At 37.2% G+C, this 24,008-nt stretch overlaps 1 protein-coding gene across 36 annotated transcripts in view; it reads right to left on the minus strand.

Annotated features, from left to right (window-relative positions):
- SOX6 (SRY-box transcription factor 6) overlaps nt 1-24,008 on the minus strand; it is a 665,863-nt gene that overhangs the window by 82,248 nt on the left and 559,607 nt on the right. For 33 of the 36 annotated variants that reach the window (XM_049099117.1, XM_035703772.2, XM_035703769.2 and 30 more), the window contains 2 exons: nt 6,104-6,253; nt 699-882 (listed from right to left, as the gene is read on the minus strand). In XM_049099117.1, coding sequence (XP_048955074.1) covers nt 699-882; nt 6,104-6,253 — 334 coding nt within the window. The remainder of the gene's footprint in view (nt 1-698; nt 883-6,103; nt 6,254-24,008) is intronic. The other 3 variants (XM_035703763.2, XM_035703787.2, XM_035703786.2) reach the window with 1 other exon arrangement.

Here is a 24,008-nt window from a genome sequence, read left to right on the forward strand (position 1 = left end):
TATTAAATCACTTTCCCAGGGTCACATAGCGAGTAAGAAAAGGCTCTGAGTCCAAGTCTGTCTGATGCCAAAACCCATGTTTTCCCTCTGTACTTCTCACTGGGGTATGAATGTCCCTAGTGATACTTGGCAATATATCAGAGAGTGTAAGAAGCCCAAGGATCATTATGACACATCTTATCAGATATCAATTTTATTTCATATTATGTCATTGAAGTGTGTCATTCACATTTGTTTTAATGCAAAACTAATACGGGATAAGATGTAAAATTCACATACATTTTAAAAAGAAAATATAAAACTTCAAAGAAATGTTGGACTTTTGGCAGGCAGCTTTGAGGCCAGGTCCCTCTAGGCCCTTGGAGGGTTCATGATCACTCTCATCTGCCTAGAGTTACTTCAGTGGCAAAGCATTAACCAAACACAGAAATCCCCAAGTCTCTGATTTGCTGGATCGAACTCCTCAGCCTCTAAAGAACTCATCCCAGCAGGATTTATATTATGACCTTTTCCAAAAGTTCTAATCACCCAAGACACGAAAAGGGGTTATGTTTCAGTAGAAAGGATTTTACTTTTACTTTTTTTCCCCCCATGGACTAAGGAACACTTTGGAAACAGAGATTCAGTCATCACTGAACAGGTTAGCTTTCTTTTACCTAATTCATAAATCTCTTCCTGTTGTTGACCTTTCCATTTACCTAAAGAGGATCCTCTTCCCAAGCTTCCTCCAATGGGGCTGGGGATGCTGCTTTTGTTAGGCAGATTAACGGGGCTGGTTTTGCTGGCTGGGAAGAGGCTCTGGGTGGGAGATGTTGGGGACTTGACAGGCTCGGCTGTCTTGGGTCGGGAAGAGAGATTTAGCGGCTGTGCGGCTGCTTCATCCTACAAGAGTTTAACATAAATAATTATTAAAAAAAAAAGACAAATGAAGCACATTATCACTTAGTAAGCCACAGTTATTTTACACCTAAGAGACAATGCCACATTCTCCTACAATAATAACAAAAGAAGCTAATTATCTACCTCCTTGAAGATTCATCGGAAGGAAACCTCATTAATTTCCCTGTGTTATGCTTCTATTTACATTAACTGTGTAGTTGGATCATTCTTTTTGCCAAATTAAAATCTGAATTAGCTCACATTACAGCTTAATTTCCTAATGTGTTTTCAAGGATCTAAATTAACCTAGGGCATTTACAAAGAATTATTTAAAATTTCAGCAGCTCTGTAGTGCTTTTGTGTTATTCTCTCTGAAAAGTTCCTGCAACTATAAATAGGCTCTGCAGCTAATTTTTTAATATATATTTTAAATCAAACAATTGCAAGTACTTTAAAAATGAAAACACAGGCTTCTTCTGCTCTCCTGGGCCTCTGCCCAGGGAGCCACATGCCACAGCATGGCTTCTATGTGGCTTTCTGGGTGTGGACACTCCTCATGGTCTATATTCTGGTCTCTATTCATGTTTAAAATTAATTTTTGCAAAGAGCAAGCACACATTATAATTATGTTTTACATACCATGCTATATGTAATTTATTTTTCATGTCTAAAGTGATGTCTCTTTATATTCTTTGCTACGTATATTTACAGAATGTCTATTTTAAGAAGCCTGTCCTTCTATACTGGGCACAGTATTCAAGTATCTGACTTGTAATTCTAGTGTAACCAGGAGCTTGAAAGCTAAACTCCTTGCCTTTATTTGCTCTCATTTATCCTACCATTAAACACACATAACAACATGCTCGTCATTTTAGAAATTTAGTTGTAATATAAACATAGTCATTTAAATGCTCAGTTATGAGACCTATCTTATTGTGTTCTAAAATTGTCGGCAAATGTTAATTTCTGTTTTGTTTCTGAGGAGGCATTGAGAATTTTTTTAATGTCATCTTTTAAAACACAATAGAGCTTGGAAACAGAACATCCTCTCCTTTGGGAAGAGAGCCTGACCCTAGCTGATCCTGTCTCCTTCAATACCATGGTCATTGTTTAAGGGAGGACAAAAAGAGATGCCAGAAAAGGCTCTCGGGAGGAAGATTAGAAAGAGAAAATAGAAACAACATGCACAGAGAAGCCAGGGTGTATACCAAGCACTGTGCTAGACATTTTCACATATATTTGCTCATTTAACTAGCAATAAGTCTATGAGGTTGGGCAGTATTATTCTAAATTCACAAAGGAGGAAGGGCCAGAGTGAGAGGTCATTGTCCAAAGCCACACATGGAAGGATAGCATTTGAATTCTAGTTTATTGGACTCCAAATCCCAGATCCCTTTTCTATTAAACTGTCAGAGAAAATAAGTCATGTGATAACATAGTGTTCTGTTTTTTTATCTTGGTAGGAAATAGATAATCTGGCACATCTATGTTGGAATGTACATTTTTCCATATTTAGACATAGGAGACATGACTATATCCACTGTGCATGTCAAAATATCTTACGTGTTTGATTATAATTTTACATCTCTTACTCTGCACCCACAGGGTATTTAGCCTGATTAGTTGCTTTACTCCTCTCTAGACAATAGTGATTTATTTGCTAGGTATCTAGTTTTCTCCAAGTTTTTTTTTTTTTTTTTAATTTGGGGTTCATTGAGCTTCTTAGACATCTGAATTCAGAGTGTTCTTCAAAGTTGGAAAATTTTCAGCCATTACTTCTTCTAATATATTTTTCTGTTCCTTTCCTTTCCTTTCCTTCTGAGGCTTTAAGTGCATACAATAGGCCAGTTGATGTCCCACAACACTGACAGTCTTTTTTAAGGTATTTCAGTTTGGATATTTTCATCATTCCATCATCAAGTTCACTAATCTTTTTTTCTGTGGCGTCTAATCCCATCGGTACTAATCTAGTATACTTTTAATCTAAAAACTATATTTCTTATCTCCAGACATTCCATGGGTGTGTTTCATGTCTTATAATGCTCACGTTTTCCCTCTGTCTTCTTAAACATGTAAAGTTTATGACATCTATTTTTTTCAGCTTTGAGTATACCCTGATTATTTATTTTTATAATTCAATCATTGCTACTTCTGCCAACAATGCACTGAGCAGGGGAAGCATCTACCAACTCCCAATCAAGTAAATTTCTTTTCATCATGGCAGGCTTGATATTGGTTCTCACAGCATGGTCTGGCCTGATGGAAATTTCATGGATGTTTTTTAGGAGGAAGATTTGCCTACCTCTTCATTTGGCTATAGTTAGGTGACCCTATGGTAGCTGTTTTTGCTGTCTTAACTGCTAATTCTATCATTTGTGCCATTTTGGGGTCTGTTTCTATTGATTTACTTTTTTTCCTCATTATTGCTTGTATTTCCTTGCTTGTATGGATGCTACACACTATGAATTTTATATTGCTGGGTATTGAGTTTGTGTATTCTTTCAGATATTTGTGGACTTTGTTTTAAGACACAGAACAATTTGAACAAAAGCAACATGCTTGCTTTTAAGCATATTAGGTAGGTTCAGAGCAGTCATTAATTTAGGGATAATTTGGCCCCATTACTAAGGTAACACCCTTTCGGCAACACTACTTGACACCCTCTATGTTCCAAGATCTTTCCACTGTGGCTAATGGGAATATAATCCAACCTCAGTCCTTTGTGAACCTTGCAATTGCTTTGCCTGCTGTATCTGGTATTTTTCCCTGGTCTCAGAGAATTTCCTCGTATACATAGGCTGATCAGTACTCAGCTAAATACAGGGGGATCTTCTACAGATTTTCAGTACTCTCTCTCTCTCAGTGTACAACTCTCTCCTCTCTGGTACTCTACCTCACAAACTCTATCTACCTTGGCATCCCAAAATCCTGAATGATATCCCTCTACTCAAAGAGGCTGCCATGTTCCATGTGTACCCTTCCTTGCACTATGACCTAGAAACTACCTCTAGACAGTAAGCTGGAATAATCATAGTACTTGCCTCACTTGTTTCTCTTCTCTCAGGAATCACTGTCCTATATTCCTACTGTAAATGTCTGAAAATCATTGTTTTATATATTTTGTCCTGTGTTTCAGTTGCTTAAGCTGGGAGACTAAATCTGATCCCTGTTCCTCCATTATGGCTAAAAGTGGAAATCTCGTAGGTATTTAGTTAGGATCTCTCTCAGTATATAACTAGATATTTCAATTACAACCACTATCACTATCACCATAATCTTCTTTATTATCATCAGATCTTCATCATCACAATCATCACTATACTTATATTTACAGAATACTCATTATATGCTAGAGGATTTAAGACCCACAATATTAACTCCCATTTTTCAGAGCAGAAAACTAAGGCTGAAATAAGTTAAATAATTTGCCCAAAGTGACACAGATGGTAAAAGTGGTAGAAATGAAATTTGAACAAAAAAATTCTGATTTCTGATGTTGGTAATTATAGTAGATAAAAATTCTGAGGGAAAAGAAGGTATATAGGTTATCTATGTTTAATTTTGTTACCTTCAGCAAACTATGCCCTATGTCATGTGGTCATGTTATGTACAGAGGGAAAGCAGTGATTACAGACAAAATCATATCTTAGTGACCATAATCCTTTCAATTACCAAATCATGAGATTATCTTCCGAACTTCTTCAATAATAGGTAGAAGCTATTTTTTTAAATTTAAAACATCTGCTTTAATGTCTTGATAAACAATCTAATAATTATAAGGAATGTTTCCTTTGTTATTAACATAAAATATAGTCAAGTCAAATTATATAGAGAACTCCCTAAGAATTTGCATGTGGTCAAGTGAGTAATAAAACTCAGTTGGCCCACAAAGCTGGAATGGTAAAAGCAGATGTAAACTTGAATTTAACCAGGGAACATTTTACTCATCCAGTAAAGGCTTGGTTTGGTAAGATTCCATTTGGCCAAGTCACTTATAAAATTACTTTTTCATGTTAAAATATCTAATACTCAATACCTCAAGTCAATAATGCTTGATATGTTCATATGCTAACAACTATAATTAAATGAAGTGCCTTGGTTTGAGTTGTAGTGTTCTGACTCTTATTCACAAACAGAAACTCTTGGAACACAAAATAGATAGGCTGTTTCCATAAGTAATGCTACCTTATTAAAAGTAAGCTGCCTATTGTAATATCCCAATATTTCTAACAACAAAGCATAAATGTTCATTTATTTCTTTGGAGAATTTAAAGCAAGGGTGGCATGAAATTAATTCCTATCTGCACATTATAAAAAATAAAATAATTTCAGTGGCTTTATAGCATTTGATGCTGTTTGTTAGCCTTAGAAGTTTCCCTTGTGAAAATTTAATAATTGCAAAATTTCTCCAAATGTAGTCCCTTTTGGGCATATTACATCTCTGCTTAGCATACCCTTCTAAGTAGATAAGTCAATGACAGAAAACAATTGTTTCTCTGAACTATATTATAAAAACCAACCAGTACCACCTATAGGTACCAGCTGCAGCACAAAGTTGGAACATATCATCTATTTCCCTCTGTTGCCAAATACTTCCTGGGTGCCACATTTTAAGACTCTGAAAATTAGTTGAGGAAAGACATCTAGTAATGTCCCAGCAGTAACCTGGGAGAGCCTGTTTATCCTCTCACAACTACACGGCATCAAAGCATGAATAGATAATGACACCACTCACTGCTCATTTGAGCCCACGTGAATTATTCCAACAAACCATACGAAGTCCAGCATTAGATTCTTTTCTGTCCCCCTTTTTTTTAAATCTAAAGTTTTGAGAACTTCCTTTTCTGATACTGTAAGTTGGCTCCCACCTGTTTAAGAAACTTCGAGAGAAAGTGTCACAAGTCTATGACAAAGACTGGTAATAAAACCATGGCCATTCATGCCAATGAGCATTAAAAAATAAAAGCCAGAATCCAAAGGGGAAAAACTCTTGAGAAGTGAATTTGCAGATTTAGGTAAAGATCTCACAATATGGCACTATTGTTATCAAAAGGGAAACACCTGTTTCTCAGTGCTCAATCATGAAGTTTACCATAAAGAGGAGCATTTGGGGTTCCTTTATGCTGCTATGCTTCCTGCTGTTTATTCCCAACCCAGTCTGGTTCACTACTTTTCTTGTGAAGCTGTTTTCCAAACTGTTTTCACAATCCTGCAAAGCAAGTACCTTAACTTGAGTTACAGGGCTGGTCCCTCTCTTTTCATTTTTTATCCCGGTAGGTGAGACTGCCCCTGCTGTGTTTGGTGGCTGTGGAGCTGATGGCATCTTTGCTCCAGGTGACACCTGCATGCTGGCCAGCTGAGCGGCATAGAGCTGCTGCAAAACAGGGAAGACAAACATTATCTCTTTAAATGCAGCTGAAATTGAGTTTCACAAAAAAACAAAACAAAACAAAACAAGACAAAAAACTTACCATATTGTTAGATAACTATTTCTCTGACAGCCTTGCAATTTCTCTTTCACTATTTTTTAAAGAGGAAATAAGAGAGACCAAATAATATAAAGAAAGAGCACTAGTATGAGAGCCATTGTCCTGTTCTTGGTCCTTTGAGCAGTAACTTTATGAACCCGAACAAAGGACTTGGTTGCTCTAGAACTCAGTTTCTTTGGTACAAAAAGAAATTTGACTAAATCATTTTCTATCATTCTTTCTAGTGCCTAAAATTGATGTAAAAAGTTCTTCAAATGTCAGTATGTCCATTCATGTGATTTTAATATTCATGAACTAAGAAATTAGTCTGAACTTTCCTAGGGATTCCTATAAGAATATTGTTCTTATTCAATATCAACCAAACTTCTCAGGGGGATGCTGATCCTTTTGGATGATAAGAACGCTGCCCTCAAGATCCCTGAGGCCCAACAGCAGTTACTGTTTTCTCAGGGTCTTATTTCTAGGCCACATATAACATAATCCTCAAGAGAATATAGCCATATTCTTGACAAAAAAATGAAATGGAATGGAATGAAATGGAATGAAATGAAATGAAATAAAATAAAATAAAATAAAATAAAATAAAATAAAATAAAGCTTCTTTTTCCTAGCATAGGTATCAAATCCTTAACTATTGACTTATTAGCTTTTGGGTGAAATTGGTAATAAGTGAATGTGTTAATCTGCTATGGTTAACCAGAATTCAGATACCTCAATCTTTACACTATTTAATGCTTGGAAACTCCATTCAAATATTTTCTTTTCTTCTTATAATCGAGATTAAGCCATTACCTTGATAGTCATATTTCTATCATAATAAATAGAAAGCTTCCTAGTTCATCAACCACAGAGAAAATAGCTCAAACTTTGCCATATTAGTAAGGGAAAAAAAAACAGGTGGTTTGTATGTAATTTCCAGCATTACTATCATTCAGATGGACAAATAAAAAAAATTACAGTAATCAAAAACAGACCTTTCAGCACATGTAATTAAATGAAAGCTTAATAAAGAATAATTTGCAAGAGCCAGATGTGCTTATGTCATGATTGTTGCTTTCTTTGGAACAATTTTTCTAATATAACAAGCCTCTAAAGAAATTAAAGTTTCATAATTCTGTGTGTGCAATGACTCAGTGGCAAGAAAAATTCACAAGTAAGAGTCAGTCAAACTGCTAGAATTTAGAGAGAGAAAAGGCTGCCTCTTCTGTTTCCTTTTTACTCTGTGGTATCCTTTTCCTTTGAAATTCAGCCAGGTGTCTTCAAAGAAGGGGGGGCAAGTGAAGCTTCTGAAAATTTTCTGCTTGGATAAAGCCACTGAAGAAAAGTTTTATACTGAATGGAGTGAAGATGGTTGAGAGCTGAAAAAATGTGGGCCACACAGTATCTGGCGTCATGACCAATATGCCCTCCTACTGAGTATTAAAGAGTCATGAAATCTTAGAGAGGCAAGAGTCCTTAGACATCATTTATGCCTTCATTTTCCCTCAATAATTCAAAGATCAGAAGAAATTCAATTTTACTCAATTTTGAGTCCTCCAGGGGACTGCAACTAGTGAAAAAAAATGCAGAAAAACAAATCTTCGGGAACAAATCTATTTTTTAAACAGCTAAATCCAGAAAGCCTTCAGATTGAACAATACAGCCGCTTTTTAGAAAAAATGTTAATTGCTTCCTCTAAAGCTTTGATAACCGTTTACTTTATATCCCTTTCTAGTGGTTTGTGCCTAAGAGAGGAAAGACCCCAGAAATGCTGAGACTCCTCAGAGCTCCTTGTAAGCTGTGATCAAGGATAGTAGCAAGAAGCAGCATCGCCACATACCATATAACTTACAGAGCTGGGTAAACTGGACAGTAGGATGTCAGATAAGATTTAGTAGAATAAGCTTTGAAATAAAAATCAGAAAATAGAGCCCAAAGTAAAGATAGAAGGTGCTCACAAAAGGTAAATATTGTCACATTTTGTCTTACAAAACATATAACTTGAGATCTAAGTACCATGCTTTTCAGACTGAAGACTTTCAGATCTGGCCTAGATAAAAAGAATGCCATTCGTTGAATAGGTGCAGGTTTACTAAACGATTTCACAGACAGCTCATCTTCTAAGCTAACATTAATTGAATATGTTCTATGTGCAAGGCTCTGTGTTAGAAGCTGTAGAGGATTCAAAGTCTTGGAACAAGAACACAGCCTGGAGAAGACAGAAGATACAGATCCTAAACACCCGATGTGCCCCTTCTTGGGGTGCTTATCGCTTTTTTAAAAATCTGTGTTTAGTTGTGCAATTATGTCTTGTCATGCTCAATAGACTGTAAGCTTATTGAAGTCACAATCAACCTGATAATTTCTGAGTGCCTAGCAGCAAGAATAGTGCCTCACAAATAAGAGCTAACCAATCAATATTTTCTGAATTAACGTACTATATAAAACCACTGCATGTTAGGAACGAGAGACATTCTCTATAAATGAAGCAGCAGAAGTGATATATGATTATATTTATTTTATGCAACAAATAATTTTATGCTGTTGAGTTAAAAAAAAATAAAAGGAAAATAAACCCAGCCCAAATGAAATTACATTGTTTCACAAGAAATGGTTCTTTTGAAGTCATTTGTTAGAATGTTAACAAGAAAGCTTTTCAATAACTGCTAGCTTCAGTCAACTCTCTTCAACTTTTCTGACACAAATTCTACTTCTTGAGCAGCAACTGAGGGGGTAATTCCAATTTTTCTTCTTAGTCTAGTTATTTATGAATTTAAAGATTCTTTAAACGCTACTGCATCCTTTTTTGGAAGAACATAAAATATGAGTTATTCAAATAAATAGCTTTAGTTCAAAAACTCCTTTGCAGGCTAATGGTTTGGGAAAGAGAAACGTTAAACTCTGATTAACTAGTACATAAGAGTTTACAAAAGTGTCATTCCACATAAGATTCTGAGATCATAGTTCACAGTCACAATGATGATAATGATGAATATTCATTTCCAAACACAGTTGAGGTTTACAAAACCAACAATGTAGTAAAGCTTATAACAGGCTTAGCCAAAGTCTCATAAACATTTAAACTTTGGTGAAGACTTGTTTCTGTAAATATAGATTTTTTCCATTTCAATTTTGAAAAATGTTCAATGATTGTTTGGGATATTGTTTCTTTATCCAAGATATATAAAAGATATGCAGGGCATACATGTCAAAAATGAGCCTAGCTAAATATTTTTCAAAATTATAAAATCACTCATATTTTATAGAGCACTTTAAGAAATGCTTTTACTGTTTTATGGCTAAAAATATTCCACCTTTAATATTATTAGTTCAGTTTTAATAAAGTAGCCAGTATTAAGATTTTGGTAAGTTGAAAAATGAACTTAGCTCCTAGAACTGAAAGGGCCTCACCAAATCATTTAGTCTAGTCTTACCTCCTCATTCTACTGATGAGCAGAGGGCCGTAAAAGAGAAGTAACATGCTGACAACAGTATAACTAGTTAGCATTGGTAGTAGAAGAACACTCTAGCTCTCATTTCAACATTACCATTTAAAGTAGAAATGACTATATAACGAACCAACCTTTGCACCTTGCAGGTACGTTTCCAGTATTGATGAATTTGTCCAATGACAAATCTTTATCTAATGCTTACCATAAACTAAACATTATGCTAAATACTTGGAGGGTCAACAACAAGAGACTCAGAAATAGTCTTCATCTTAATGGAGCTAGAAAGAAAAACTGACATTAAATAAATGCTTAGACAGTAACTATGAATTATGGTTAGGTTAAGTGCTGAGAAAGAAAAATACAGAATGTCAAAAGACCATTGAACAAAGGTATTTAGCATAGTCTGGAGAATCAAAATAGCTTCTCTAAGGAAGTGATACTTTAAGAAAGAATTATCCAGCTGGAAAGGTTATAAAGAACATTCCAGAAAAAAGAAAGATTATTATGGCTCTGAGGTAGAAAAGAAGAGAATATTTCAAGAAACTAACAAACGGCCAACATGGCAGGACTGTTGAGTGAGGGTGGAGTGGCATGAGAAGGATCTGGAGAGGGGTGGAGTCTTATAGGTCACATTAATCATTTTAGACTTTATTCACCAAAAAAGAAGTATCTAGAAAAAGCAATGAACTAAAACCAAGACACAAAGAATCTTTCCTGTGCTTTACCTCTAATTCACTGACCAATCTTTTAAATAAATTAGATTAAGTCCTATGAAGAGCTCATAAATCCATAAACATCTACCTCTAGTACTGTTTCTAGAGATCTGTGTCCTGAGACTTGCCCTAAAGAAAAACATATCTTGCATTTGGATCCTGGTGATACTTTAATAACTAGGCCTACTTACATTCAACACAAAACAAATAGGTCCTACAAAACTCAGCCTTATGGTGAAATTCTTGAGTGCCTTAGAGTATATACACTGGTCTATAGTCAGGATCTAAAAATTTTATCGTGTCAGAATCATTTTATAACACTATCGCGCTTGGGAATAGAGGCCTGCTTTACCCCCAATACAGCCAAATTCATGTCAAATTATAATGAGTGGTGTCACAGTCTACTACTTAACATAACATGAAATATACACATATATGTACCTACTTTGTGTGATAAAATCATGTAAGATCTCCAATAGAGAGCCCCATAGAAAAAACAGTGCGAGGCCTGTATTCTCATAATCACATGATTTTCACATAACCACATAACCACTCATCCAGCCATTCAATCATCACCCCCATTCATTCACGTGTTCATTCAACAAATATATATTGTGCGCTAACTCAGTCAGGTTCTATGTCAGGTATTTTACACTTATTATTTTATTTAGTTTTCAAAATAATTATATAAAATGGGAATTATTATCTATTACAGAGTCAGTCTGACTTTAAAGTCCATGTGCTTTAAGTAAGCTATACAGTGAATTATAATGAAACCCATTTCCTGTCTCTAGCCACCAGACAAGAATCATTGTCCAAGGAGAAGAGAGATTCTGATGTTGCTGCTGTTCCGAGTTCTCAAATAGCAAACTGTATTTCCAGATGTCTTACAGTGACTTTTTCTTAAATGGCACCTCACAGTCCTCAAATATGGAAAGAGTTAATGGTGCCACCAGCCACCTTGAAGGTGCAAGGGGCACGATTGTGATCTAAACAACCCCTTTCTGCAGCCAATCTTTGAGCCATAATAGAAGATATTCGAAATACTCTAGTGACACATATTTAATAGGTGGATAAAGTAAAAATAACTATGCAGAGTATAGGTAGAAATGGGAGAACTTGATCAAAATGGAAATTGGCACCAGTATGCTCCTGTATATGGAAACCAACAGTGAAAAAGCAGGCACACCTTCACACACTAGATTCTCTTTGGAGTAAATTCTCCTGTGTTTTGTCATTTCAATTAGAAAGGGCATTTTAAAGTGGCCTGTCGGAATCTGGCCCAGAGAGAAAGAAAAAAACATTTTCCCTCAAACACAACTAGCCTATTGGTGGATAATGAAGAAAGGAAGGGAAGGAAAATGCTATTCTATAAAAACAGATTCGATAGGTACTACTGAGAGCTTTCAACCCCGACCCTTATAGTTACCTCACTTGCTGTAACTCCACATAGTATCTGGGAACCCCATATCTCCAGCCCTGGTTAACTCAGGTTCTGTTCTTGTGTACCACACACTACTGAGGGCAGTGGGGGCAACTGGAGATGTTGGAGGAAACAAGCAGGGTGGGTGAGGGGTGTCTTTAAGGAAATGAAGGTCATTATTTACTTGATTGATCCTGCCTAACACTAGGCCCCAAGCCTGGCTCAGTTCTCCAGGGACATCCTGGGTTTTGTTACCTTCTCAAAACAATGCTGATGACCATTCCTCTGCCTACCAAGCAAGGCATGCTATAAAGCTGGACAAGTTCAGCTGTGAGTCTGTGAAAAGGTGGAACGGAGACAGGGGTAATTAAGCAGCATGATTTAGTGCTTGTTCAGCACAGGGAAGAAAATATGTCAGTAACAACTCATTACAGACTGGTCGGGGGTTGGTGGAGGGGGTGTGCTCAGAGAAAGCTTAAAAATAATTTGAAAGAGATCACAAATACTTTTACTTCTCATAAACCTCCAATGTCAACAAAACGATCCAGGAAATATAGCTGTGGTTTTATGGAAGGAAAGAACTGAAGTCCTTGTTTTTCAGCATAGAAGGTACTTGTTTAGCTATACCCCTAATATTTGACACCAAAGAAAATTGGCTGTAGGGATAGGAGATGAAAAGGAATAGGGGGAAGAGCTACCACTCTCCCTTCTCACGTATTGGGCTAATTTCTAACTCAGCCTCCTTGCTTCTCTTGCCATATTCTTTCTTTCCCTATTAACTCCTCATGTTTGTAAAAATTCTACTCATCTTTTGAATCTCAAGTCAAAAAACCACTTTTTCCTTAAAGCCTTATCTGACCCCTGCCTCCTTTGTGCTCCCACCAGATCTCTTCTATTCCTGTGTAGTCTGTGGAATGTTTTTTTTTTTTTTTTTCATGTCTTTATCTCCCAGTAGATTCCAAGCTCCTTAAGGGAATGACTGAGTCTTATTTATGTCTCTAGCACCTAACATCATGCTTGACATTTAATAGATGCTCTGTTACCACCAACCACTAAAACTCCTTGATTTTCCTTCTTGTCTCTATCATTGGAATCATTATCATTTCTGCCCACACCCTTTTCTTAGGATACCTTTCCTCACACCTGTCAAAAAGGAACTCCAGAGATGGAATTCATCTTTCTCTGTTTTGGTTTTCTTGAACCTATAAGCATGTGGGTTCATTAAGTCATGCACTGATTTTCTTGCAAGGGAACACCAGATAACACAATGTTAGCAGGAGAAAGAACTGTAAACATCATCTAATCCAATCCCTTTGCTTTACAGATGAGGGAAACTCAAGCCTAGTGGAAGGAAGGTGATTTGCATAAGAATACCAACTGGAAGGCAATAGATAGAAGGAAATCTAGAACCCAGGCTCATTATTTGCCCCCCTCTGGTGTTCACACAGACTTGTCTCCTTGTCCTCTATTCTCTTAGGGAACTCAGTGCAAATAGAATATGTATATTTTATCAGAGCTCTAGATCTGGACTACATAAAACCATTGTTTTCCCACAATTCCCCTAGAACTAAAAGATAAATGGATCCTATATGTACTTGAAAAATAATTATTGGGCACCCGAGAATAATTTATGTTGTAGAATTCTATTTTAATATTTGTTTTAAAATGTACAAATTTGAAAATGCAACTACGGTAATTAGCTTAAGGTAATTATAATCATGTGAAGGTGTTTTCAGATTTTTAAAATTAAAGTTTATGCAAATACATAAGGGGCCAAAAATTTGTCTCAGGTGAGAGCAGACCTATTTTACTCTCTTTGAGACTTCAGCCATTTGCCTTTCCACAACAACCAAAGGAAAAATAGGACAAGCATTGACCATAAGCCATTGGAAAGCCAGGACCTGTTTAATTCATTTCATTATCCCCTGCAGCCGGCTCAAGAATGTCAAGTAAAGAAAAATGAATCGAAAAAAGAGTTTTCCTGGCTAGAGATCCTCTTGCCTATTTTCCCAAGCACTGACTAGCTCCTCTGACATAACCCATTGTGCTAACAGGGTGGGGAGGCATGGGGAGAATATGCTGGGTGTTGAGAAGAGAAGCTATAAAAGAAAAAGAAAAGAAGAGAAGAGAAGAGAAGAGAGAGAAGAGAAGAGAAGAGAAGAGAAGAGAAGAGAAGAGAAGAGAAGAGAAGAGAAGAGAGGGAGAAAGAAGAAAGAAAGAAAAAGAAAGAAAGGAAGGAAGGAAGGAAGGAAGGAAGGAAGGAAGGAAGAAAGAAAGAAAGAAAAGAAAGAAAGATCGGCGAGAGGCTCAGGTCAATGGTCCTACCTTCACATGAAGAGAACTTTAAAAAAAAAAATTCTGAATCCATCAGGTTGAGCGCCCAGTTAGTCATCTGCTGCACCAACAAAACAAAACAAAACAAAACAAAACAAGACAAAACAAAACAAAACAAAACACAAAACACCAGAATTCCTTCTTGGATTACAGCAATTATATTGGAATGCATTCAGAAGAGCTTTTCCTCATGGAACATAGTTGCACAGTACACACAAAGTGACCCCCAGTAATTTTAATAAGAAAACTGTCTCTCCGTGCTTCTTCCCGGTATCTTTCTTTCAGGGTGCCAAATAAAGTATGGAAATACATAATGCCTTATTTACAGAAATGAAGTTCAGTCATTGAAACAATTAGTACTTTGGTTCTTAAAGCAAGATATTCAAAGAGGTAATAATGAGGGCAGTTGGAAATCGACATTATGGGAATGAATCTGTTTTCCTTCTGTTTCCAAGAGCTGGGCAGGCAGCGCTGAAGAGCCCCAGCTCTCTGAATGCACTCCAAGTGGTACAGCTTGCATTCGTAAGGCTCCTTTAACTCTCTCCTCACAAAGGCCTTAGTTCATTGGGGGAAACCGTAAACTAGTGCATCTTGACTCCACCAATAGGAAATAAAAACTCGTCAAAGGGTCCCGAAGGTGGATTTGAAATCTAAATGTTACTTCCCATAGCCTTTAAGTCACAGGGAAGTTTCAGTGGGTATATATATTTGAGTACATGTGTTGAGTTCAATAAAGTACTTTTTTCATAAATGAGTATATGCTAGGCTCCTAATATTGAAAAGCATCATTTCTTTGTAACCAAAAGGTGAATTTTGGTTCAGATTCATTCAAAAATCATTTACTGAGTAGTTACTAATGACCAGGCATTACTTGGGAAAACAGAAGTGAGCAATGGCTTTGGGGCAGGGAGAGGGCAAGAGAAGATATGTAAATCTGATGCTAATATGCACTGCTGAATATAAAGTGACAAGGTCTATGGATATGGGGAACGGGGGTGTTTAAATATGGACAAGGTCAGGAAAGCGAAAATAAATGGCATTTGAGTGGAGATCTACCTGTAAAAAGGGAGGGAGGGAGCCAGGCCACTACCAGGGGATAGCACCCCAGGCAGAGGCAAAGGGTAGGTGAATGTCCCTAAGCAAAGAGATGCTTGTGCTTGGAATATGTGAGGAACCACAGGGAGCCCCGTGTGGCTGGAGCAGAGGGAGCTGGGCAAAGGATGATGGGTCAGATATCAAAAAGAGAGCAAGGGAGCCAGATCATGTAGGTCTCAAACACCATCAAACAGACATCGGATTCCATTCTGAGTTTCCGGGAAACACCATTACAACAATATGGCAGATCTGGAAATCCCTCAGCAATACCCACAGAAAAATCTGGAGGTATGCCAGGACTGCCTTGCCTTGGCCCACGATGATTGCCAAGAAACCAGATGCTGTTGCTTGAAAAATATTCTACAACTGCTCAGCGTCTATGCCCTTCGATTTCCATCCATAATGAAGCCTCCAAAACAACAGAATGAAGACAAATATGATTGAGTACGCAATGAAAAAAAAGTTTTTATTTAAATTATTAAATATATATACTCAGAAAAACAAAATTGCATGAAACAAAAGTATAATATTTTCTAAATGCTATTTTTCTTCACTTTAATGAAAGGACAGAACAAATGTTGCTGGTTAAAAATAAACATGTTTATTATATGTAAATGTTTTTAGTGTTTTTAAACCGAACTTGGTTTTTAATTTCTCAGGAGACTATGGAAGACTGAACACAACAGTCATGCTAATGAACAAAATTCATACCTATGATGAAATGTAAAGATTTATTAAACAGAAATTTCATGTTAATGATATTAACATGAAATGTACACTTGTAATAAATATTGAGGGAGATAAGGATGTATTTTGAATTCACTTTTAAGTGATCAAGTAAACTTGACAAGGAATAATACAAAATGTCCTCTTCTTACTTCCTTTTTTATTTTCTTCTATATTTTTAAAATCCAAATAAATGTTTTACCCTGTTTCAGAGCCACCTACACTAACTGTCATTTTTTGAACTGCAAATTATTAATATTGCCAATTGGAGAAGTTCAGCATATTTTGCAGTATGTAAATATGCCATCTGTATCCTACAGTAATACCCATGGCTTACTCCCTAATTAGCAGAAAGGAATGATACCTTATCCGTAGCAGCCACGGTAAAAATCATTCAAAAAGTGTGTAATAAGCACACAACACACTTTATTGTCACTAGATTTGATACTGATTACTGTATCAATAATTCACCTTTAAAAATCCTTATAGCAGATGAAGCAGGTAATGCTTAATATAAAGGACTAAAGAATACACGTAGAAAAATAAGGGTTATACGTTGCTGTGACAGGCAGGACATTACAGTGATTAAGAGGCCACACTCCTTCATCAGAACTATGTAATCTAAGGCAAGGTTATTTCATCTCTCTGGGTCTTAAATTTCCACATCTTTAAAATGGGAAACATAACAGTACCTACTCCGAAGACTGTTGTACAGAGTGAATGAGCTAATGCACATGACATACTTAGAAGAAGGGCACACTATAAAGACTCAATTCTTGTAGGCTCTTATTCCTCTCAGTATATTCCTCTTTAAGAGATATCACTCCAAAGATCTTACTCAGAAAAACATCTGGCATTTTTATTCAATTTAGCAAAAATGTATTAGGGATCCAAAGACGGAGAGGATCTGCTGCCTCTCAGGAACTCCTGAGCAAGGATAGGAAGGAGAAAGGGAGAGAGATTCAACATGATAAACAGCAGCAGGGAAGCATTTGCAAATTACTACTTCATGAAACACCATCACTGGGAACAATTAGGGATTTTTTTTCCTTGGCTTTATTGAGATCTTAGCAAATAATACTGTGTCAGGCTTACGTGTACAATGTGACGATGTGATATATGTATATAATGTGAAATGATCACCACAATAATGTGAGTTAACACACCCATCACAGTTAGTTTTGACTGCTTACCTGAAAGCTCTGGAATGAGATCCAACACTAACTAAAACGTATAAAGAATCCTAGAAAATTATTTTGCCAAAAAGAAAAAAAAAGTAAAGGAATCCTGAGCAGAATGAACAGCACAGCAAGCCCTAGAACACATGCAGTGTTTAGACTAACAGAGCTTCTGTTCTTTTATTAACGTCTCCCTTCCAGCTCATTCCTTCAGACTAGAACCCAAAGACTGCTTCACAGACTAGGATGGTCTCACTAAGGGCCAAGATGGCTTTGAGAAGCCTCAAGATTTATAAAATGTGGCACTTCTCTCGTACAGGGAAACCACCCTCGGCTATTCATTTAGGGAACAGGAACTTTGTTCTGTTCTTGTTTCTTTTTTTGGCCATTGTTGGACAGAGAAAATCTCGAAGCATTCCAGGTCCTAATTTGGGAGGGATATTTTAGAACCTCAATACCTCGTGGAAGCTTCCCGTAACACCTTTGGAAAACTCTCATTACATGATGTGAAATCGCAGCTTTAGTTTGTTAAGAGGGCACGATTCCGAGTGGACCGTGAAATATTTATGTCTCTGTGCAGCTCTTTGAAGGAATAATCTTATGTTTTTGTGCCTGTCCTGGGTCAGAGGTTCAAATCATCACTTCTTTCTGTCACTCCTTATATGTTTTACTATAATTTACAGCTCAGCAAGAGGACTCATAAAACAAAAGTGTCTATTTTATTTCAGCAACTAATTCTAGTTAATCAAAGATTTCCAGCCAAACAACCCAGCATGAAACTCTGCGTGGAAAATATGAGGAGAACAAAGCATTTTGTCAAATAACACATCTCATGATGTAAACACATATGTCTCTTAGAGGGAATTTTATCGTTTCCACATTATCGGCATACAAAAGGAGCATTCTTGTCGCAGACCTGGTGCAACTGTGGAGGCATCGTCATTGGAAACAAGAGCCTGATTAGGTTCCCACACAGATATGAATAGACTTTCCTTTTTTAGTGAAATCGCTGCTTTTATTCCTTTTTAAAACAGACTGGTAATTGTCACCCTAAAAACACTGAATTGTACTAGGGCAACATTTGTTTCTGCTCTTTTTTCCCATCTTTTTAGAATCAGCCAATAACGTTACTATCCCTTCTGGTTGGTCCTCTTCTGGAAAGTCTGAGTTAATCCACAGCTGTGTGAATGTGAAAAAGGGACACAGCAGGCAAAGTCTGTTGGGTCTCTTGTCTGCTAATAAAGTGCACAGTCTGCAGGACAGATGTTAAGAGGATCTGTTAAATAAGTCAGTGGCAGAGATCCTGACCTCCGCCAAGGAACATTTTATTATTCCAGAAAGGGGCATAATTGCACAATTAGAAGCACTATAGCTTTTCTTTATAGATTTTTACTCTTTGCTTCATCATTTGGTTGAAATATAGCATCAGGGCGCATTCACTGAGAAGCAATTGCTAAATATGATTGGGTTTAGTACAAACTTCAGATTACAAGATTTCCCCAAATCCCAGGGAAATGGTTGGACCTTGGCTTTGCTTCAATCTTAAACAGTTTTGTTTATTCTGCATGTATCATTACACTATTTGTATAGTTTCACTTGCCACAGGGTACCATTGTACTAAAGGGACTATGAATCTTACCAAACATAGTTCCCTAACTATTAAATCTAGTGTAATGGGAAATGTAAACTAGAGATCAAATTAATAGAGGAATATCACATCATAAAGTTGCTCGCTATACCTTATACCGCTTTACCATTTACAGTGTGAATAAAATCATGTCTGCCACATGCATTGCAAATTCCCAAGTGTGGTGTAAAAGGCACTTGGTGATCTGACCCCTTGCTTACCTTTCCAAACTCACCAACTATTGCTCTGGTATCCTTGGCCTGTGCCAGACTGTTTGTCGTTTTCTGAATGTGCCATGCTGACGACTGCTTCCACACCTACAGACATGCTGTGCTCTGTCTGGAGTGCTTTTTCTCTTCTCTGTTATCTCTGCCACTCTGTATCCTTGCCCCATAAACCTACTTAACTTCCACTCTCCTTTCAAGATTCCATTCTAACATCATCTCATCCATGAAGATTGCCAATACTGCCCCAGGCAGAGCTTAACACTTCTTCCTCCCGTAGTGTTTTCATTCTGGATACACATCTATTTTAATAATTGTCACACTGTCTACTAGATTGTAGACCCTCTGAGGGCAGAGATCAAGGTCTGATCTTAGTGTCTCTTGAGTAGAAAAGCATGCTTACCACATGCAATAGATACTTAATAAACATTTGGGAATTATTGTAGGAGTGAATTAATTAAATAATAAATCCTTTTTTTCATGTTAATATAAGTTTATATTCTGGCCTTATCACTACTATCAGGACTGGTACAGGGTCTTATACTTGAATGTGCTTTATATTTTTTTAAGGGTACTCTTCATTAGGTTGGTACATTCGGTTGCAAAAAATAAATATTTCTACAAAAACTCATCTCCATCCACCTGCACCAAAGATTGGTAGAGACATGAGCTATACTGTCCTCTTGGCCATATCTTGACTTGGTTCAATTCATTTTTTATAAATTTATTTAAAAGAAGCAATCAAATTTAGCTCTTCCCAGCATTGCCTCACAATTCTGCATACCCCAATCCAGGCCATTTACAAGCTGTGTGGCTTTGGTCAAGTTAATCCATCTTTCTGGGCCTCAGTCTCTTCAACTGTAAAATCAAAAGCTTTACCTAATACTTGAGAGTGTATAAAGCACTTTTCATAAGGATTTTCCCATATTTATTCTTCACAACTGCCCTTTGGGGTAAGTATTATTCCTAATCCCAATTAATGGCATCTGGGCATATGAAGATTAATTTGCCCATGCTCATGGAACCAATGGTAGAGTTAAGATTTGGCCCTCAAAGCCTCTGAGGGTCTTTTCAGCTCTGGGAATCTATGCAGTTTACAATCTCATTGCTTATTTGTGAAGGACTTTCTTTCAATATGGTGGCATTTTTTTTCTTGATTAGTGTAAAGTTCAATTTAAAGTACCGTATTTGTTGCCTGGCCATCACTTCTTTCTAAAGAGCGCTGCACTGGGCCTTATGCTTTTTGAATTCAGGAACAGTCATCTGGCATCGATATTAGAACAAAAAGATTTCAAAAAGCTGACACACAACCAGCTTGGTCAACCAGAAAGTGGATATATTTATATACATATATGCCAAGATATTTGCCACATGTTATCTGTTCTTATCACTTTGAAGCATTGCTCATTTAGTTGAGTTCCTCCCTAGGCTATTACCATAAGAGGTCAATAACCTGCTCAGCTTGTGCATGTAGTATATGTTTAAAAAAATTTTTTTAAACTAATGAATGAATAAGAGAGGTACTAGTATAAGGGTGTGGAGAGAAATGATGTTTATTGAGTATTTGCCATGCAGCAGACATTGTGCTAGACTACGGGATTGTGTTACTTTGTTTAACCCTTACAATATGGAAAGTGTCACTGTCTCCATTTCACAGATGAGGAAACTGAGGTGCAGGGAAGTTAGCTCAAGGTTACATAGCTTTTTGTTTGTTTGTTTGTTTTTGGTCACATGGCTCTGTTAACTGACAGGCCTTGAGGAACCAAGAAGCACTGCTTTCTTAAAACTTTCAAGCCATTCACTGTTATATAGACAGAAAACATGCCAGAGAGCAAGCTGGTTGCTGAGTGAAGAGGAAGCATGTCACTCCAACACATGGTGGCAAATTGTCACCTAACGATATACAGTCATCTTCCTGTTTCAGAGTGAAGTCTATTTGTGTTTGGTGCCGTTTTATAATCAGGTGTGGCACAGGTGGATCTAAAATCAGGAACGGAATGGTTGGATATAGATGAACTATGGATGACTATTTCACTCTGCTACTAAAAAATGTCTCTTTATTAAAATGATTAAGAAATGGCTGGTTACTAAAATGACTGGTAAATGGGTGGGAAAATGAAGGACTTCCACCCAAATCAGTCACAACCAGGCTTCTATTTTCTCAACAAAGCTTCTCACTCTCTCCTGGTTGTGTTAGCTCTAAGCCAATGACTTAACCGTGCATTATCCGGAGACGGCCCCCTGGGTCCTGGAGCACACTTGCTTGGACGTGAAGAAAATGTTAGGAGCAGGTAAACAGCCACACCGCAGAGAGCGGCATCTTTTTGTAGGGGGGCTAAGGAACTCCTAAGCCCTGGAGGGCAATTCCAGTGTAGTAAGGACCACATGGGGCACACGCTCCACTGCGTTTACTGACAGCGAGTGTTTCTCCTGCCTTCTTCTTCTTCTTTTTAATGTATTTGCTTTTTTCTTTTTAAGCAGAGCAAGTGATACTCCATTGAGAATGCGATGCTAAACCACTTTTCCTTCAGAGTTTTTAAACTGGGCCTCTGAGAAGGAGTTTGATACAATTCAATGACTGAAGTAATACCTTTGTCCATTTGAGCATTAAATGGCCCGTTGAAATACAGCTTAGTTAGAGGGAATTTCAGAAAATAGTACTTTCTAATTTTTTTTTTTAATTTCTCTCCCAGCTGACTCGAGCAGAGCTTGGAAAATGCAGCTCAATCACTTTCCACAGCCTCTCAGGTCAGCCTCTCACCAGTGTTAATTAAATATAACCCCCTTAGAATACGAGAGGTTAAGTGAGAGCAACACTGCGTTCTTCTCCAGTATACTACTGTGAACACAACTGGCCATAATCTGTTTATAAGAAGGCTGCCTGGAATATAGAGGTCTCACTAATGAAAGATTCTAAGAGGAAAAACTATATAATGCATTAACTGTTCATCACAAAATATATTTTAAACTACCCATTTCTATATCCATTGTGCTTCCATAACACATATCATGAAGGAAATTGGTGTAACAGATGGTTTCAGCTCTGGGTAGCAAATGCAGACCGGTTTTCAGTGTGATAAAGTAAAACTGTAAAAGCCAGTGCATAATTCAGTCAATCTCTTACCTAAAAGTCTGCCTTCCTCTCAAGTTAGATAATTTGCCCCCAATGGCTATGGGCATTAGTGTATTTTCTCTTTTTAGCAGACGCCTTATCTTCAACTCGACCAAACTCTAAAACTGGGAAATTGCTGGAATAATGGCTCTATCCTAGCCACTTTCAATTAGAAGTCTTTTTAAGCTATTGGGTTTACAGTTTTAAAAAGTTCCATACACTGTCCAGAGCTATTTGTAAACGAAATCACTTAAAATAAAGCTCTTTAATACTCTATAATTAGTCTTGTCTCTCTGAACATGACTTTACTGTAAAGGCTCCTTCCTGACTCTCCTATTGTCCCAAGATTGCTGAGAAGAACGCAGCCAAGCGATAATTCAACATTATTGCTGCTTCAGTGCACTAATCGCTTAAAGAGCGGCAAAGACTCTGTGCTCTCTGCCCCACAGCCCCCGCAGCCTCCTGGCCCGAGGCAGGCATCCCGACCCAGCCACGTCCAGATGTCAAGAGGAATCCTCAGCTCCTGATGCAGCAGGCGCTCCATTCCAGTATGGTCAAACATCTGCTTCCTCTGCTGGCATGCAACCTGCTGAACACGCTCAGAGGGCAGCGCAGGCTAGGGATGGGCAAGGACACACTCCCCAGCTACTCCTGGACACTCATCAAAACTTTGAAATTACAAGACAGCCCCAGAAACCCTCACAAGAATAGAGCTCCGGCACTCGGCAAAAACATTCTTAGCATTTTCCTCAAAAGAAAGCTACAGAATGAGAGAAGACAGATTTCATGATAGTTCTTCTTATCCTTGTTAAATTCTATTAGGCTTGAAGTTTCTTCTGGACAGCTAGCTGGAAATTTGGAAAATCCATGAACTCTCTGGGATCCTGAGAATGTCATGTTGACTTTGAAATTTCCCCCTTTTGTAATTTAATTAAATTACTTTTAATTCACTTGAATATTATAAGAGGGGAGTAAGTTGTGTATGAAAGCTTCCAGGTGGCTGTGCTTCCAATGTATCAGTCAGCAGAGTTTAAAGCAAAGAATCCCAGTCAAGAAGTAAATTTTAAAATGCACTTAAACCATCTGTGATAGCCTATTGTGTTTAACAGATGAGTAATCTGGTTCAAGTTAGTTAATCCATCTGAGCCACACTTTCTTCTTCTAAAACATGGGGATAATATTAAAGCACATTTATTATAAAGCTGAAATATAAATTGTTCACTAAACTGTAAAAAACTATACAATATGTACTACATATGTGTTGGTATGTGTATATCGGTATACATATAAATAATATCCATACTATTCTTATATCTGGTTTTGTTTTTAGAAAGAAATTCAGATTTCCTTTGTAATATTCAATTCACACATCAAATACAGATTTTCTGCCAAGAATGATTCCACTCATCCTATGGGATCTCCATAAATAGTATCCTATAAAAACTATGTACAGTTAGTTCCCAAGTCCTCCTCAAATTTCATATTTACTTTACTCTGAAAGATAGACTCATATACTATTATAGTCAGAAATAATATTCCTTTACTGAAAGAGTATATGGTGTGTTTAATACAACTGAAAAGATGACAAGAATTGCAAGTATTCTAGTCTGAAATGACTTCTAGAATAAAATTCTTAGTTTTGAGGGTACCTGGGTGGCTCAATGGTTGAGTGCCTTTGGTTCAAGTCATGATCCTGGGGTCCTGGGATCGAGTCCTGTATCAGGCTCCCTGCAGGGAGCCTGCTTCTCCCTCTGCCTATGTTTCCACCTTTCTCTCT

This window comes from Canis lupus, chromosome 21 (assembly GCF_003254725.2).
Source record: "Canis lupus dingo isolate Sandy chromosome 21, ASM325472v2, whole genome shotgun sequence".
Taxonomy (NCBI): Eukaryota; Metazoa; Chordata; class Mammalia; order Carnivora; family Canidae; genus Canis; species Canis lupus.